The following is a 19,926-nucleotide window of genomic DNA, read 5'->3' on the forward strand; positions in this document are numbered from 1 at the left end:
ATCAATCTAATAAACTTAGACCTACACCATCCTCCCTATTCTGGTATTTTAAAGAGTACTTAGCATTAGGGCTGCCACAAACGATTATTTTGATAGTCGACTAGTCACCGATTATTTCTGCGATTAGTCGACTAATCAGATCATCATCCATTGGATGTAAAACGTACAGCTTATTGCACCAGCAGCATCTGCTCTTATATAACTATCATTAGCTTACAGCTTGAAGTGTTTAAGGTGCTAACTAAAAATAAAGACAAGATGATAGTTTATTAAATTTTAATGAAATTTGCAGATTGTTTCGGTGAAGTTTAATAAACTCCTTGCTATCTAAACTATAACAGGACACCGGAGTAAATTCTCCAGCATCTCACACTTCTGATAATCAGCTGTCTGCTTGACGTTTATTCAGCTGTGTAAAAATTATAACTTTAATCTCAGCCAAACCGATTTACTCAGGAACAAATAAAATACTGAAAAAAGCCAAACAATAACATTTTTAAGTTATCTAAGTGACTCATATATCATGTTTAACCTGAGTAGCGAAAGACTGCGGTGGGTTTGAAAACGATTTGCGGGGAGTCCGGTGTTCTCACGGCTCTAGTGAGCCTAGCCCCCGGCTAGCTATCGAGCTAGTGGGTAACAGACGTCTCCGAAAACGTCGGAGCGCTTTTGAAAATATGTGGTGTCTTGATAAACTGAGCAGATATTTGAGGTTTACACAGCTACATTCTCGCCTGAAAATATGTTAAACGTTTATTTTGTGACCCAGAAAGATTAATAAGAGTAATATTCAAACTAACTAGCTGCCGCCATTGTTGGAAACTAAGCAGGGCCGCGCTATGAATTCTGGGACACAGCTGCTGCTTCTTCTTCTTCGGGGTTTAACGGCAGCTGGCATCCTTGTACATGCAGTGCTGCCATCTTCTGTTTCAGTCCGTTATTACACTCTTAAATCCTGCTACTCATTCCTGCGTCTTTTGTGATCTTACAAAGCTTCAAACGACGCGTCGACTATTAAATCAGTCGTCGACGATTTTGATAGTCGACGTAATCGTGACTAGTCGACTAATCGTGGCAGCCCTACTTAGCATATATATTAAGCAACCTAACTAATAGAGTTCCAACTCCCAGCAACAATAAAAATAAATAAATAAAAAATAGGGAACCACCCCTCACGCTCCACCTCATGATGCTTAATCGACGTAATCAACCTTAATTTGATGCAGTGTGAAAAAAAATGCACAGAAATCAATTATTTTTCAAGAAATATTAAATAGATTCAACATCTTTCTTCAACAAAATTGCAGACTGCACAGATGGTACCTTCCCAAAGGAAAAAGTACTATAGCTTACTAGGGTATATATATTAGACTTAATAGTCACTATATACAGTAATTGACTTCTATTCATTTTGCATCAAATTAAAACTTTGGGTGTCAGATAATTATTTATTAAAAGCTCGACATTTTAAATGAGAATAAGAAAGTAAAGTATGTCTTTGTGCCCCCTTTTCCCTGTTCATGCCCTATCGGCCCCCCTGGCTAAACTTTGCTAGATCCGCCCCTGCACAGTTACCAGCGTCAGCTACGTAGAAAAAGATCCTCGAGTAGAAAGTAATATTAAATACATTCTAACAATAGCTGATCAAGCTTAAACGTGCTGCTGTTGTTCAGCCGCTGGTTTCCTCTTTCTGGTGCAAAGTGGGCCAAAAGCAAACTAGAGACACGGACTCGCGACAGAAAAGCCGATCAGCTGATCGTTAAGCAGTTTCATGATTGAAGTAGCAGCAAGAAGAGGCAGTCGTTTGTTAAGCTTAACGCAGGAATGCTTTACAAACATTCAGAGATGGACTTACACACTTGCTTTACTTCTCTCGGGATAACTTTGTCGGAGATGAAATGCCGGGTTGCTAGCGAAGCTCCAAATGCTATCCAGACCACCGACAGGTCCCGCATGCCACAGCCGCTCTATCACGTGATGCATACTGCTCCGACGTGCTAACGTTCTGAGGTGAGTTACGGCGTGTTGCAAGTTTTGTGAGGTGCTTTCGTGATATTTAATGGATCGGATTACATTTTTTATTTTTCTCCGATATCCGATCCAGTAATTTAGGTCAGTATCGGACCGATACCGATACGTAATATCGGATCGGTCCATCTCTAGTTTAGTCCAGTTTACTTTTCCTCGTTTAGTCGACCAAGTGTCAGGAACAAGGGTGATGTACAGAGCTGCAGAACAAAACAGAGGGACAAAGCTGATGAGGCATACCATGAAGACATGGGAAAGAGTTGAAGCCAGGTTAAGAAGAGAGGTGTCAATCAGTGCGTGGCAGTATGGTTTCATGCACCGAGTGGAAGAGCACTACAGATGTGACGCTTCACCGAGTCTTTATGGATCAGAGAAAGCAGATGATACAGTGCCAAGAGAGGAGCTGTGGTTCTGCATGAAGAAATCAAGAGTGGCAGAGAAGTATGTGAGGGTGGTGCAGGATGGGCGTAAGGATGGTGAGATTACATCAGGGATCTGCTCTGAGCCCACTCTGGTGTGCAGTGCTAATGGGCAGAGTGACAGGTGAGGCCAGAGAAGCACCTGTTTGCAGACGACACTCATCTGTAGTGAGAGTAGAAATCCAATATCCTATGAGGTGGAGGAATGCTCTGGAGAGAAGAGATGAAAATCAATAGAAGCATAAGTATAAATACGAGTCGGGCAGGTGGGACAGTGCAGACGCAAGGAGTAGAGACAGTGATGGTAGAAGAGCTTCAGTAGCTGGGACCATCGAAAGAAGTGAACAGTGCACATGAGGGGTGAAGAAAAGAGTGCAGGCAGAGTGGAGGTGAGTGCAGGGGTGAAGCGTCAAAGTAGGATAGCAGCAAGAGGGAAGCAGACGGTTATAAGATGGTAATGAGACTTGCTATATGCATGGCTGGGTGTTGTTTGTGGCTGAGCTGCAGAGCAGGGATGGAGCAGTGGGTTCCGGCTGTGGTGAAGGAGAGGCTGACGCCACAACAGCCAATTATGCCTCCCCTACTGAAGTAGGACAGGGAACCTGGAGGACAGACAGCTGAGCAGAGCACAAAGCAGAGGGCTGACTCAAGTGAGTGCTAGGAAGTGACTTCACAAGTCACTTCCTTCTTCAATGCCCTGTACCAACACAGAGCGGAGCAGCTACCTGAACGCTGCTCCAACAGAGGTCGATTATCTTGTTAATAATTTCACCTCCTCACTACGTACGACTCTGGATACTGTAGCTCCTGTGAAAACTAAGGTCTCTAATCAGAAGTACCTGACTCCGTGGTATAATTCTCAAACACGTAGCCTAAAGCAGATGACTCGTAATCTGGAGAGGAAATGGCGTGTCACAAATTTAGAGGATCATCATTTAGCCTGGAGAAATAGTTTGTTGCTTTATAAGAAAGCCCTCCGCAAAGCCACAACATCTTACTATTCATCACTGATTGAAGAAAATAAGAACAACCCCAGGTTTCTCTTCAGCTCTGTAGCCAGGCTGACAAACAGTCAGAGCTCTGTTGAGCCAACCATCCCTTTAACGTTAACTAGTAATGACTTCATGAACTTCTTCACTAATAACATTTTTATCATTAGAGGAAAAATTACCAGTAATCATCCCACAGATGTAATATTATCTACAGCTACTCTTAGTACCATTGATGTTAAGTTAGACTCTTTTTCTCTAATTGATCTTTCTGAGTTAACTTCAATAATTACTTCCTCCAAACCATCAACGTGTCTTTTAGACCCCATTCCTACAAAATGCTCAAAGAAGTCCTGCCATTAATTAATGCTTCAATCTTAAATATGATCAACCTATCTCTAATGATCGGCTATGTACCACAGGCCTTCAAGCTGGCTGTAGTTAAACCTTTACTCAAAAAGCATCTCTAGACCCAGCAGTCTTAGCTAATTATAGGCCAATCTCCAACCTTCCTTTCATATCAAACATCCTTGAAAGAGTAGTTGTCAAACAGCTAACAGATCATCTGCAGAGGTTTATTTGAAGAGTTTCAGTCAGGTTTCAGAGCTCATCACAGCACAGAAACAGCTTTAGTGAAGGTTACAAATGATCTTCTTATGGCCTCTGACAGTGGACTCATCTCTGTGCTTGTCCTGCTAGACCTCAGTGCAGCGTTCGATACTGTCGACCATAATATCCTATTAGAGCGATTAGAACATGCTGTAGGTATTACAGGTACTGTGCTGCAGTGGTTTGTATCATATCTATCTAATAGACTCCAGTTTGTGCATGTAAATGGAGAGTCCTCTTCACACACTGAGGTTAATTATGGAGTTCCACAGGGTTCAGTGCTAGGACCAATTCTGTTTACATTATACATGCTTCCCTTAGGCAGCATCATTAGAAGACATAGCATACATTTTCACTGCTGTTCTGTCATTGCCTGTTCGTAGCTAGTACTAGCAAAATAAATGCAGTTATTTTGTTTATAGCGGTAATCAGTTCAAGTATTAGTATAACACTAAGTCTATTTTTATGTTTGTGAAGTAGGGGCTGGCGATATATCGAACTTGCTCGATGTATCGCTAGTTTTTCCATGGCTGAAATCGCTTTATCATAAGCTGTTTGCAAAATGCGGTAATTTGACAAACATGCTGTAAAACTATTGTCGCTAAAAGGCAGCAGCGCCACAAATGTCTTCCACCAGCTGAAAAGTCATTACCTGCAAAATGAATGTTTACAACTCTGCATGTGACCGTCTCTCTACGCACCAAAGAACAAGTTAAATAAACTACCTGTGACGGTTAGTCGTTTTATAGTCGCTATCCAGACTTGTGTCTGTAATCTGAGGTCATCACATTTTTTTATTTTCTCATTTTTATATGTTATAAATAAAACAGAGCACCTTTTTAGTGTTGACCACAGACTTACTGTCACAGTCATTTGTGGAAAACCTCTGTGTGGGTAAAATCAAACGTTTCAATTCATTCAGACTTTTTGTTTTCATGTCTATTTGAATAAGTAAACCAGCGCAGTGTTCGGCACTACATGGTTAAAAATAACATTTAAGGTTATTTACACATATCGTGATATCAGATAAAAAATATCGTGATATCAGGTAAAATATCGTGATATCAGATTTTCCTCATATCTCATGGCCCTCTCAGACAAAACTGTTTTTATTATAGTGGAAGTGTAATGTGAGGCATTCAGTTTAGCCGCAGGGTCATGCAGCGGTCATCATGCTACGCTCTATACACTTGACTTCATGCGTGTAAAACAAATATATAAATGTAAAACAATACTAATTAACTTGGGGAAATAAAAGAGGCTCAAATCTCTAATAAACAGATAACAAATAAATACATGGCATCGTCTCATTGTCAAAGAAGACAGGCAGAGGAGACAAGATGATGTTGATGTCTGGGAAGGAAAGCGGACATTTCTATGTCTTCTCTGATCTCACTGACGATTCTCCACCACAGCGATGCACTTTGACTGCTTTACACTCTTTAGCGTTAGGAGGCGGCTAATCGCTTCGAGTCAGGAGATGCTAGAGCGAGATTTCCCTTCCAGGCCTGCAGTTAGCCGTTTGATCTGTCTCTGAAACAAAAGTTTGGCTTTCTTAAAAACGTATCACTGTCCTAACGCTGCCCATGAACAGCTGCTCTGTTGCTGAGGATCAATCATTTGGGAAACTGAAGCGATGCCTCCTCTGGCCTCCTCTCTTCCACTCCTTCAAGCTTTTTATGCCACTACTCCACATCTTTGCTCTCCTGTGCTTCATCGCATTTTGCTGGTCATCTCTGCACTTTGCTCCCCCCCACCTGTCATCTGACCTCCGTGTGTGGCTCACAGCTGATCGCTGGACAGCTGGTTTCCACTGATAATGTTTTATGGTCCAACTCCTCATACCTGGAAACCAGTACTGTTTGGATGTGGTGCTCTGTGCACACACTAAGTGATGTGAATTGCACTTTTAGAAAAAAGGGGGAGTTTTTAAACCAAAGCTTTTTATACTAATGTTAAAACAACGGTTCCCCAGCATTAATCAATAATCCATCCTCACCATCTTTGACTTTTCCTCTCAGTGTCAAGCTCTGCTGCAAACAGACAGACCCAGCTCTCAAAAGTCTCCATGATTCTGTTCATCTGGACATGAATCAACTTTTGATTGTGTTCATGGTCCAGATGAACAGAATCAGCTTCCTGGGATTTCCACACCTGGACTCTGGTCACACATTAATGACCACATCCTCTAAATATGGACATTTGTGACAGTTGGTTCAGGGGGTTGGAAAGCTCATCTGTAACCGGAAGGTTGCCGGTTGGATCCCCCAGCTCTCTCTGTCCTGGTCGTTGTGTCCTTGGGCAAGACACTTCACCTACCGCCTACTGGTGATGGCCAGAGGGGCCGATGGCGCGATATGTCAGCCTGGCTTCTGTCAGTCTGCCCCAGGGCAGCTGTGGCTACAACTGTGGTTTGCCTGCAGTGTGTGAATGTGAGAGTGAATGAATAGTGGAATTTGGGTGCCTAGAAAAGCGCTTTATAAATGCAATCCATTACTGACATGTCCAATTTTGGATGAACAGAATGCAACTGAAAAGCACCATCAAACACAGTCGCAGCTCAAGCTCAGCTCTCATTACTTCAGTCACTTTGGAGCTTTATCCAAGTTTCCAATGCACAGCAGGTTCAAATAGTTTCTCCGTCCTACAAAGTCCTGAAAATAATCAGAGTGAAGCTAATTCAATAACCAGCCAAACACAAACTTACAGAATTTAGAAATGATTATTTTTAAATAGGGTCAGAAAAGCTACGGTTTACTGATTGTTTATGTTTACACAGCTTGAGACATGCTGGGAAATGCAACATGAAGGTCGTGTTAGGGAATAAAGACTGATTATCTATCCAGCTGCACAGCAGCAGAGCTGGATAACCGATGGATCACAGTTTGCTAACTGTACTGTACAGTTAGCAGCCTTGAATTATCCCAGTGTTCTGGGACGACGTTTAATCCTCTCAGGGTGATGTCCAAACTGAGGCACCAAAATATTCATCCCAGGTTTCCCTTTAAATCTGTAGTTAGAGCCATAAAATAATTGTAACCAAACATGGAATATTCTCAGTGAGACGCAGTGAGAGAGATGATCCAGAAACGACTCAAACCAGCTGCTGGAGAACGGTGCAGCAGGGACAGGTGAGACTTCATCTGCAGTTTTTCATATAAAACAGCGCTGTGTGCGTGGACCAGGGCTCAACACGTCCTGCACCAGATGTTATCTGGAGTTTGAATGGCACATGAAAAAAGCCCGTCTAAAATACACACTAAACCATTTTATGAAGAGGCCTCAGAGTCATAGCTGAGCTCAGATTTGTGATTATAGACATTTGAAGAGAAACCAGCAGATGCGCCTGTAGCCGACACACCGCAGATGCTCCAGAGACTAAAATCCAGAGTCAGCGCAGTCTTTAAATGCTTTTATTTTTAGTCTCTGGTGAGCTCGGGCCCCTGGAGCTCTCACTACAGAGCTGCAGTGACAGAGACGTGGACACAGGAACTCTCCAAATGTTCACGCAGGAGTTCTGGACCCTAAGATGGGTGCTGCCAAAGCCTGTGGCGGATTTCTCATGTTCTGTATGACATAGCAGGGAAATGTGTTCACGTCAGACATGAGCTGCAGTGTTGTTTGTTCCAAACTTTGACACAAAGCTATCCTGCTGTGTGCTTCAGGCTGCTGTCGTGGTCCAGCAGGGAGGCCTGTGACCTGCAGAATCAAGGCTAGGCTACGTGGTCGGTGCAGACACCGCTGAGGACACAGCCTGATGCTTTCTGCGTGTGGAGGAGTTGCGGAGATGCTAGTCATCTTGTGTCACATTAATAAAAGTAGCATGTGTGGCTAAATCACACCTCAAACACCACAAGCACGACTCGGGCTAGCCTCCAGGTCCACCATCAGCAGCCTTCTGAGCGCAGGCCTCGCAGCACCGCTCGCCGTCAAACTTTGTCCGCACCACAATTCCGCACGACACTGCACGAAGCGCTAAACTGCGTCTTTGTGCTTTGAACAGCGGTGTGTGCGCGCGCGCGTGTGTGCGCGTGCTGTTGTCGCAGCAGGCTGCAGATGCTGTGAGGCTGGAGAGAGAGGCGAGCAGGCCCGACACAAACACAGCTCCGCAGCCGGAGCTTCCCCCGCCACGGAGCCCGGCCCGCGAGCCGGGTGAGCCGGGGCCGCTCGCATTTCCAGCCCTGCGCCGCAGCCCACCGCCCGGGCTCCAGCCGCCGTTTCCCGAACCTTTCCATCCAATTACCTCCGCTCGGAGCCCGTGTCCCCTGCCCAGCTTCGACCCGCTGCCGTGGGGCTTACCTCCTCATCCTGCGGACCTCCCGGGATCCCCGACGAGCAGGACGAGTCCAGTCCGGCGCCCAGCTCGTCCAGGCCCCGCTCCCTGCCCGGCTCCAGCTCCGTAGTGTCTCCGTTAAAGACGGGCGGTGGGGACTCGGCGCTGCTCAACGCCGCCATTTTAAACTGCGAGAAAGTGAGTGGAAAATAATCGAGGAAAACGCAACCCGGTGCTGAGGACAGGAGGGGGAGACAGAGGCACGGGCCAGAGCTCCGGACCTCTTTCGATTGAGTAAAACCGGAAAAAGCAGCCGTTTGAAACGACCACGGAGAGCTTCTTACAGCCTTCCTGCGTCCACCTGCCGCTGGGAGCTTCAGGTGCCCGGGACGCTGAACACGCAGGAGTGCTGCAAGGTAGCAACCCTGGATGACCTGAAGCGTGCCGAGTGCCAGGATTCAGCCCCTCAGTACTCAGCGTGGTAGGAAACGCGGGCTTAGCATGAGCGAACCGTGGCTGATTATGAGTGTGCGCTCAGCCAAAGTGAAACAAGTCCGCACAAAGATGGCAATGCAGTGAGACCCGAACATTAACAACATTGAATTAAAACTTTTATTCACATCAAGTCCACTTATTTAGCAGCCTTCTTATAGATCACAAGTGGGGAACTCCAAGTGTCCAGGGCCGGTGTCCTGCAGGTTCTAGATACCTGAATCAAATGATTAGTTCATAACCAGACCTCTGGAGAACTTCAAGACATTTAAATCAGCTGTGTTGGATCAAGGACACATCTAAGACCTGCAGGACACGGGCCCTGGAGGCCTGGAGTTCCCCACCCCTGGTTTAGTAACTACCTGCAATAGCAAACCTTTTTCTTAATGTCACGGAAGTCAGAATGCAGTAAATGGATGGGCTGCTACTTAAAGAACACCTTAATACTCAATGTGAGCACTCGAAGCACTTTCTCCTACAATGAGACGCCTCATTCACCCAGTCGCACACACTCATAGTGCTTTTATCTGTGCCCAAGTACTGTCCGACCGACACACACACACACACACACAGTGCATCCATCGGAGTGTCTCAGGGTTCAGTATGTTGCCCAATGATACTTCAACTCTTGGACAGTAGGAGCTGGCAATCATCCCGATTGGTCGATGACTCCACCAGCCACAAATTGTTTAATGCCCACATGTGCTCACGTCCGCAGGTCGACCCAGAAAAACAGACTGTGGATAGCAGCATATGCTGAGCGTTTCCTACATGGAGGGATTTTATCTCCCTCTTCTTGATTTTTCCTCTTTAAAGGCAATAAAACAAAGTTTTGCACCACTCTGCAGATTTATCACATTGACTTTATTGTGAAAAATAAGGGTGTCTACTTCTATACATTTGAGCCGTTCCATCCACAGTCAAGCTGTCAGCAGCTAACGCTTCCTCCTGGGCTGTTCGACAGAAAGACATTATTATGTGGTAATAAGATATAAGCACAGCCCTCTTACTGCCACACACACGTTCAATGACATACACAATTTAACAGAAGTGGGATACGCCCGACTCAGAGCGTCCTGTCAGCACAGAAACACAGGACAGTCCCGACCAGTGGAACGCTCTCAGGACCAGCATCCCACCACGGTGCACAGCAGCCAGCGCAGCCTGCAGAGAAACCGAAGAACGAGTCCTGTGCAGCCTCGGGGAGCAGACGTGCCGCAGTTCACTTCTTCTTGCCTGCTCTCTTCCCCTCTCCTTTTTTTGGCGTCCCTTTTCCTCTCAGTTTCCTCAGACGACGCATCTCCTCCTTGAAGTCTTCATGCTCATCTCTAAAACAAATTAAGGATTTGATTAGACACAGTTTTTACTTCTGCCATACTTACATGCACTTCATCTTATGGGTTTCACTGTTTTTCACATGAGATCTCTTCAGAAAGTTATCAAACCATCACTCAGGACTTTCTGGTGAAGCAGATGAAAGCCACTTTGAATAAGTGTACAGGACATCTCTGCACGGGTATGTAACATAACAGCTACCCGAGTATATCTGTGACCCATTTGAACTTTTTGTTTCCCACTGGGAGTGATCACTAAAGGCAGTAAGGGTGTGGAGGCAGCAGAGGGCTGTGAGCTAAACCTGGTGGAGGAGTGGTGCAGCTAATTTGCTCCCTCCAGGCTGCTCACTGGTCGTCTGTCACATTCAGTGGACTGGTGGACATTAAATGGACACACAATCATACAGTGAAGCAGGTTTATCTAACATTCACACTCTGATGGACGGATCGGGGGCAACCGGGGTTCAGTGGGACACTTTGACACATGGACATGAGGAGCTGGGGATCGTTTCCTCGACCTCCCAACTGGTAAATGACCCACTCTCCCATCACTGAGCCACAACCAGTCACTTAAACACAATGATGTTCTTCATTCTTCTCCACACATCTTGTGCTGTTAGCTAGTAGTCCTTGTATTTCTTCAGCTTCGCCTTCAGCTCATGCTGGACCCTCCTCAGTGGGAGCCTGACCTGGAAGCTTTAAGCCAGGGATGGGATCTAGATATCACACCTGAATCAAATGATGAGTTCATTACCAGGCCTCTGGAGACCTTCAAGACATGCTGAGGAGGTCATTTAGCCGTTTAAATCAGCTGACACATCTAAAACCTGCAGGACGCCCGGAGTTGGACACCCCTGATCTGAGCAGTTAAACATGTCTTTAAGGGAAGTAATGAGCCAAAGCTTCTTGTTCACAGAGCAACATACAGCCCTGAGATGGTAAGATGGTGTAGTTACACACAAATGTGATATACTCTGTCATACAGCTTATTAATGTCCTCTCAATGTGGTTTACAAAGTTTATTCCAGCACGTGGACCCCTGCAGTGCCTCAGCAGCTTCAAATAGCCAGCCTAATAACTCCAGTGACACTGTACGCTTTAGCAGCATTACCACACAGCATGTCTCGTTCTCTGTTCTAGTGCACACTCAACTTATTGTTGTCTAGTGAGGCGTGGTTAAAATCCCCACTGGTAACCATGAGACATTTTCCATAATAGGATAAATGATGACACCTCCACATCACATGATCTTTGAATGCACACAAAGAAACAAAACCCCTGATGAATAATACAGCAAATCATTTGGATACAATCAGTTCAATATCTGGGCCACAGAAACATTTCATCACAAAACAGAATAAATAACAAAAAAAAATGCATATCTAGTAACAAGGTAATTAGTAATTAAGAATAATTAAGTGATTAAAAACTAGTGGGAAGTGTGGGAGTGGCAGGATGTTGTCAGGCTGCACAGCTCCATGGTAGGAAAGCCTGCTCCAGTGAGCAGTGGGTCAGCACGAGGCCACGCTGACGCTGAGAAACAAGAACTGTCGTCGAGTTACAGTCCAGACGTGAACCACACTTTACATTATTAACATTTATGGATAGAATCGAAGATGCCGTCCAATATGCCAAAATCAAAGAAAGCAAAAACCCCTCTTCTTCAGACTTACCCATGATGACCTTTAAAATATTGCATTCAGCGTCTTATACTTTGTAAATGAGTCATTTCAGTTTTTAACAAAAAGGCAAAGCAGTCAGAGTACTTTCTGAAGCAACTGCAGTTCACATTTCCCCCATTTATAAGTCACTTCAAATTCTTTCTGAAGTAATAAATAGTTGCTGATAAATTTCAGAGGCACCGACAGAGGCAGAGGGCGGAGCTTGGATCTCTCTCGGATTCCGGCCTTCATTTCCTGGTTATCTTTTTTGGTTTTGGAAACAATGTAACTGCTCCTGCACTGACATACTTATTGTATGTTACAGTGTTTCATGCTGAATTTCAATTATTTATAAAATGTATTTCAAACAAAACATTTTAGCGTGCATATTCATATTTGTTTGTTGTTTAATCAGGATGATCCTCAGTAATCAGTTCATTATCACAGCTACACTGTAATGTAATTACATTTTTAAAGGGAGAAAATGACAACAGTGGGATTTGTTTTACATTTTTTTGTAAATCCCACAAAAAATGAAAATAAATGAACTTTCAAACTCTTAAAACTGTGTTTCGGCAGCACAACTGTGTAAAAATAAATGAAGCCATGTTTGCTTTTACAAAGGTAAATACTGTCATCGTATCACAGGTGTATTCTACTGTACCTGAACAGACCCATGAACCTGAGCTTCTGGGTCACAGCGTAGTAAATCTTGTGGTGTGGGTACCAGTCATACACCTCCTTCCTCTTGGCCGTAGGGGGCTCCTGGAATAGCTGGACCACCTTCATAGATTTCGGGTCAGTTGGATGCACAACTTCTCCAAAGATCTGTGAGCTCAGTCTGGCCATCCGCAATGCATAGCTGGACAGGCCTGCCATCACTAATGAGCACAAGAAACACAGAGTTTGACATGTGACGAGTTTGGACACGCCTTCTCATTTAATGTTTTTCTTTATTTTACTACTTTCTACATGGTAGATACAAACTGAAGACATCAAATAAGTCAAACAGGATATATGGAGTTACGTAGCAAAGAAAAATGTGAAAAATAACTCTGAACACGTCATATCACAATGTACAGTTTTTGGGTTTCTTTGTGGTACAACTTATCTGTTTAATCAGCATGAAAGTTACATGAACGTAGCATGTGTAAAAGTATTCTACGTAAGTTTTTCTATGATTTTAAAAGAGCTGGTGATTCATCTTCATGGTAAGAAAGGACTGAAAATTTTGGGCTTTTATTTGGAGGAACAATGAGATGCTCGTGCTTGTCAGGGAACACTGGACCAGCTCTGCATCCACTCAAAACATTCAAGGGCGTCTGGGTGTTTGCCCAACTAGCCTGTGTGTGTTTTGTGGATTTGGAGCAAGCATTTGACCGTGTCCCTCGGCTTCCAGAGTAGATCGAGCCTGTTGTTGCAGGGTCCAGTTCCCGTGAAAGTTTAGTCTGCGCTGCATGCAAAAAGTCAGACTCATCTTCAGTGGGTTTTGGACTCTGCTGTTCTGCTCATAATATTTATGGACAGAAGTTCTAGTTTGCACTCAAGGGGTAATGTGAGAGGCTAGTTCATTACCAGGCGTCTGGAGAAGTTGAAGGCATGTTGAGGATAGAGCAGGGCGATATGGCCAAAAATATTTATCACGATATATATTTGAAAATTTGCGATAACGATATAACTGATGATATAATTGATGCGAGACAAAATACAACTCCACAACATTACTAGTGCAAAAAGACAACCTTCCATTTATTTTCACTTAAACAAGAAGCTGGTTTTTATGTACATTAAAGCTTTATAAAAATGTAACAGTGCAAATGCAAATTCCTTGCTGAAAGTTTAACCAAAAGGCATTTCCAGTAGAAATGGGCCGACATATCCTGAGCATAACCATGTATAATATCCACTGAAGTTAAAAAGAGGTGCTACCTGAAGGAGATTAGGAATCTGGAGAACTGGTGCCAGAGGAACAACCTCCTTCTAAACGTCAGTAAGACAAAGGAGCTGATAGTGGACTTCAGCACTAAGCAGGAGAGGAACTACCAGACCCCCGTCATCAACGAGTGCCCAGTGGAGAGAGTGGACAGCTTCAAATACCTCGGAGTTCACATCACGCAGGACCTGTCATGGTCCTGTCACATCAACACCGTGGTGAAAAAGGCCCGACAGCGTCTCTACCACCTCAGACGCTTGAGAGACTTCCAACTGCCCTCCAAGGTGCTCAGGAACTTTTACTCGTGCACCATAGAGAGCATCCTGACGGGAAACATCTTAACCTGGTTCGGGAACAGCACCATGCAGGACAGACGAGCTCTACAGAGGGTTGTGCGGTCAGCTGAGCGCACCATCCGCTCCGAGCTCCCTGACCTGCACTCAATCTACAGCAGGCGGTGCTGGACCAAGGCCAGGAAGATGGTGAAGGACCTCAGCCATCCCAACAACAGACTGTTCTCTCTGCTGAGGTCAGGAAAGCGATTCCGCTCCCTGAAGACCAACACAGAGAGACTGAGGAGGAGCTTCTTCCTGCAGGCGATACGGTCTCTCAATCACACCACCACACAGTACTGACCCACACATATGGTTCTTACACACACACTGGACTTTCTGGACTTTGGTTTTGCACAACACTGGTCACTATATTCTTCATTTCCGGTTAATACTTGTACAGCTGCTGTTATTGTGTATATATTTATTTATATTTAGATTTCTTCATACATTCTTATATAGTTCTATATTGTGTATTTTGTTGTACAGTTATTTTATTTTCAACTTTAATTTATATATTTATCTTTATCTTATTCTTCCCAGTTAAATTTACCCTTCATTCTAATTTGTGTTGTACAGTTATTTCATTTTTAACCTTAATTTATATTTTATTCCTTCCTAGTTAAATTTACCCTTTTTAATTTTTCATATTTATTTCCTATCTTATTCATAGCCTTTTCCTTTTTTGTTTTCTTTAGGTCACGAGCAGTTGTCCAAGCATTTCACTACATATCGTACTGTGTATGACTGTGTACGTGACAAATAAAATTTGAATTTGAATTAAACTGCAGTGTGCAGTACGTATTTTTCGGACCATAAGGTGCACGGGATTATAAGGCACATTAAGCGAAACAAAGCAGTCAGATAAATCAAACTTTATTAAACTCATTCTTCTTGCTTCCTCCACTTCTGTACCATTGATTCATTAATGCTGTATTCTATCACAGCTGCTCTATTCCCATGTTGTTGCAGTACATTAATGACTAACCTGGTATTGTGGATGGATTATCTCACTTGTTCTTCTGACTGAAGTTTGGTCCGTTTACAGCATCCTGCCATGCGATTGCATTTGTCTCTAACCATCAGGAACCTCCACGTTAACTTTTTTAAGTGGAAAAGTGTTAGCGTTCATCCTCCAGCTTCACTGTTTATATTATGCTAACATAGCTGTGTCGCTAGCGATCACGTAGCACATCATTAATACCAGCTAGCCCAACTTCAGTAACCCTACAAACGTCACTGCTGTTTAGTTTCCTGTCTTCATTTATGTTGGAAGTGATAGCAGAGCTGTACGTTTGATTTTTTTCAGAAATCTCTCAGTCAGAACATGCTATATCATGCTTAGGTAACTAGCGAAACTAGCGAGCTAACTTCCGCTAGCTTCCTGCTAACTTCTAACTCCATTAAATGTAATACATTTTGTTTTCATGGATGCCTGGAAGTTAAACTTCATAGTTTCACCTGGTAAAGCAGCGATGCTGATCGTTTTATTAAAGATGAAAGAATATAGACAGTTTTTAACTCTCAGTGATGCTGCAGTGTTGTTTGACCTGAAGGATATGGAGTTTAGGACCCAGATTACTCCCAGATTTAATAGCATCTTAGTCCGACAATCCGGTTAGGGTTAGGTAACCCTAACCCTAAGGCATTACTGAGAGTTGAAAAACTGTCTAAAGTCTTTCATCTTTCATCTTTAATAAAATGATCAGCGTTCTGCTCTACCAGGTGTAACAATTGAGTTTAACATCCAGGCATCCATGAAAACAGAATTTATGACATTTAACAGAGTTAGAAGTTAGAAGCTAGCGAGCTAACTCCCTGCTATCTAAATATAATATAGCATGTCCTGACTGCGGGGTTTTGGAAACAAATTCAAACGTACAGCTCTGCTATCACTTCCAGCATAAATGAAGACAGAAAACTAAACAGCAGTGACGTTTGTAGGGTTACTGAAGTTGGGCTAGCTGCTATATAATGATGTGCTACGTGACCGCTAGCGACACAGCTATGTTAGCATAATATAAACAAGCTAACTTTTTTTCCACTCGATAAAAGTTAATGTGAGTGTTCTCGGTGGTCAGGAACAAATGTAATCGCATGGCAGGATGCTGTAAAAGGACCAAACTTCAGCCAGGAGAACAACTGAGATAATCCATCCACAATACGAGGTTAGTCATTCATATACTGCTGCATGGGCTGGGCTGTAGCTACATCCTAAGGTTTTAAAAACTGAGCTTAAATAAATGATTAGCGGTAATAAAAGCCGAGGGAGGTCAACAGTGGTCGCTGACTGTTTTAGGAGCTTTTTGAGATCAAATAGAAGACAATACAAAACATTAAACATGTTAACAACACAAAAGCCATATTAAACGCAGACTACTTTAGACCCGGAAGTAGGATTCGTCGCGTCATCACTGAACAACCGGATAACGACGGCCGCTTGCATGTTCTGCAAAAAAATGTGCTTTGTCGTGTATCTGACGGACAAACACCAAACCAGTTCCACATCACTGAAGTTGCACCATTTTTACAAACCAATTCTGGTTCATCTGTTTCACTCAACAATCGGCCATGTGCATGAAAACAAAGGCACTGCGCATGCGCGTTTTACTCATATTCTATCGCGATATTTCATTTTCCTATCGTTGCCTAACATTATACCGGTATTACCGTGAACGGTATAATATGGCCCAGCCCTAGTTGAGGAGGTCGTTTAGCCATTTAAATCAGCTGTGTTGGATCAAGGACACGTCTAAAACCTGCAGGACACCGGCCTTAGAGGCCTAGAGTTCCCCCACCCCTGCTCTACACGATGGTTTGGCTTCGCCTTAGAGACAGGGTGAAAAGCTTGGTTATTCAGGAGGAGCTTGGAGTAGAGCTGTTACTCCACCACACTGAAAGGAGTCAGTTGAGGTGGTTCGAGTATCTGACTAGGATGCCTCCCTGACACCTCCTAGGTAAGGTGTTCTGGGTAGGTTTCACTGGAAGTAGATCTCAGGGCAGACCCAGGATACACAGAAGAGTAGATTTCTCAGATTTTTTGGAAATACCTTGGTGTCCCCCCAGGATAGCTAGAGAAGGTGGCTGAAGAGATGGAGCTCTGGGCGTCTCTAATATGTACTTATTGAGACATATAGCTGCATATGACTGGAATGCATACAGCAAGAACTGGTTTATTTTCCTCGCACTAATACACAATACGTAAAGGAAACAATAAAAAGCACAGTGAACATTCCTCCAAAAACATTTAACATACCATGTGCCGTAGTATAGCTAGCCTTCTCCCTGATGCTAATGTAATAACTAGCTATGCCAGCCTGACATTCAAGGGTTAATAAAGATCAGCAGGTTTTGGCCTGAACTGGAAAATGCAGCGTTAGCATCTAAATGATCTGAGACAATTGAGTCGGTCGTGTTGATTATTGCTGTAAATTATGAGAAAGTACAATTTTTCCTCTCTCTGCTAAAGGAGCTAATAAAGGAAACATATGTTAGAGCTGTTTCTTATAGTTTATAAACTGTATAATATGCTGTATTATTTAATTTAGTCCAGCCTGTTCTGGTCTTGGAGAAACGGCATCATTTCCATAGAAATGAATAAAGAATTCTGATTGAAGCACCATTGCTTATCATTTCAAATATTTAACTGCAGGTCACGTCACTCACAGAGCACAGTGGAGTACACATACACTGGTTTGTCGGTAGCAGCTCCTGAAACGTAAGACTGCCACACATCTGTTCGACCAACACCAGTTGATCTAAGCGCCAGTTAATCTGGAACACCGGTAAACCCAGGAGTCCGGCGGCGTAGATTTACATAAACTCGCTAAATCCAGATTATAAACTATGTTAACTTATCAAAGTGCGTTCGTGGGTCCGTATAATTCAGTTAGCAAGGTTCGTTGTATTGCAGATTTAGAACTATTAGTAATTATATATTAGCACGTTTTTAGTTACTTTGGGTCAGCTGGGATAAATTATACCGGGAGGCCGCCGAAGTGAGTTAGACTGGATCACTGAACAGCAGGTAAATATGAGAAGTAGGGTTTCTGATGCTGCAGTCACAGGACGATCTGTTAACACTGTTCTGTGTTTGAACAGGAGGAAGCAGCTCGTGTCTGTGAGCTGCTGTGAGCAGACGAACAGCTTCATGACAGTGAAATTAATTCTTACCGCAGCTGCGCACGGCGTTGTTTCCCGAATCTGTCTGTAGCCTCTGCTTCAGGTAACAGGTAACAGTGCACACGTTCAACTAACCGTAACCTTCACCAGAGACGGTGCATCACGCGTGACACATGCTCCGTGGAGCTGATTGGCTTGTTCCTCTTACTTCCTGTTTGTGCGACTCTGTGTGAATTACACATATCTATCGTTGGAACAATTAGTAGTTTTTATTACACATATGTGTACCCGTTAGCCGTCATTAAATTCTCGAAAACACCATCCTAGAAAACAGTATCCTAGTCGATATATTCTAATTTATCTACGCATACACCAATGCGTTTACGCAATCAAAGCGGAAGTCCGTCCCTGTTAATAGTTCCGTGGATGTGACAGGTATAGGCAAAGTTCCGCTTAAATGCAGCTGTTCGCTTATAAGTGCAGGAGGCGCTGATTTTTAATTTGGCTTGGTAATAATGAGACGGAATTGGTTTGAAATACACTGTTGGGTTTCACTCAGAATTTCCAATGTACCTGCCTTCACATCTAAGGATATTCTTTACTTTATGGACAATCTGGATTCTGAAATCTCAGATGTTGTCAATTTTGTAATAGTGCTATGTAAGTTTTTTATTCATTTATGTAAGTGGAAGAATGCCTCTCCTATGTTTACCGTCTTCTTGAATTACTTTTGTCAATATTTTAAGTCACTTAAGCTTATTTCAAATATGAACAAAAAAACTGCTGTACTATGCTGTAAAATCACAAAATACTTGCTATTCTAATTTTCCTGCCTGTGTCAAAAGGTCTATGTTCCTTATTACTTTATCCTAGAAACTTTTATTTTCTCACTGTAAAGTTATGATGACTTGCTTCACCATCTTTATAATGTAAATTGTTACAATTCTGGTCTGTTTCCTTGACTTGTTTTGTATATGAAAATTTCTTTCAATAAAAAAAAAAAAATAATAATAATGAGACGGAAGCATTTCAAAACAACATTTAGCCCACGTGTTCTGCAGCACATAATTCAATCAATTACTCTTTACTGACACACTTTACGTCCATCGTTAAAAAAACCAAACAACAAAAAACACAACATATAAACTTAATAAAAAAATAAAGTATTAGTAAAGCTGGTATAGCTGGTAAGGGCGCGCTAGCATCATATTAAATATCCTGTGGATTAAGAATGAGACTCAAGTTTATATTCATGTGCAGACAGATGAATGAATACTTCTGACAACATACTGTAGCAAACCTGTCGAACACTAAAGGTGCTTTCTAAAAGTCTCATTTTGCAGCACTTTTATCTATGCTTAACACTTTTTCTGACACACACACACACACAAATTGGGTTTAATTTGCGCCTGTATAAATAAAAAACTGTAAATTCATAATGATATTTTAATAACATTGTTTTGTGACATTTCATTAATACCTTTCTATTCAACATATCTTTGCTATTTACTTTCTTTCTGTCATTCCTTTTCACACAATCTCGAGTGTTTGCGTTCCTGACAGTTAAATTCTTTGTATTTAGTTATTTGTATTTTCTCCAGCAGTAAAGCTGTTGTTAAGTTCAGTCCAGCTTGAGAGGTATTTGGGTCCTAACCTGCCTGGCGTTTAAGACGTTTAAGGTAGGTGCATGGGACCCATGGCTCAGTGCTCTATGGGACCACAGTGCACACGTGT

General features: G+C 43.0%; 2 protein-coding genes across 3 annotated transcripts in view; both read right to left on the bottom strand.

Annotated features, from left to right (window-relative positions):
* braf (B-Raf proto-oncogene, serine/threonine kinase) overlaps window positions 1-8,562 on the bottom strand; it is a 31,021-nt gene extending 22,459 nt beyond the window's left edge. For both annotated transcript variants that reach the window (XM_085376669.1, XM_085376668.1), the window contains exon 1: window positions 8,345-8,562. In XM_085376669.1, coding sequence (XP_085232795.1) covers window positions 8,345-8,500 — 156 coding nt within the window. In that variant the 5' untranslated portion in view covers window positions 8,501-8,562. The remainder of the gene's footprint in view (window positions 1-8,344) is intronic.
* A 1,097-nt stretch (window positions 8,563-9,659) lies between these two features.
* mrps33 (mitochondrial ribosomal protein S33) lies at window positions 9,660-18,408 on the bottom strand. Its single transcript, XM_085376249.1, has 3 exons — window positions 18,244-18,408; window positions 12,470-12,686; window positions 9,660-10,138 (listed from the first exon to the last, which is right to left on the bottom strand). The coding sequence occupies exons 2-3, from the start codon at window positions 12,682-12,684 to the stop codon at window positions 10,033-10,035; spliced, it is 321 nt and encodes a 106-aa protein (XP_085232375.1). The 5' UTR covers window positions 12,685-12,686; window positions 18,244-18,408; the 3' UTR covers window positions 9,660-10,032.
* Window positions 18,409-19,926: the final 1,518 nt, after the last annotated feature.

This window comes from Diplotaxodon limnothrissa, linkage group LG17 (genome assembly GCF_057381915.1).
Source record: "Diplotaxodon limnothrissa isolate DT_005_m linkage group LG17, D_limnothrissa_male_GT1.1, whole genome shotgun sequence".
NCBI classification, from domain to species: domain Eukaryota; kingdom Metazoa; phylum Chordata; class Actinopteri; order Cichliformes; family Cichlidae; genus Diplotaxodon; species Diplotaxodon limnothrissa.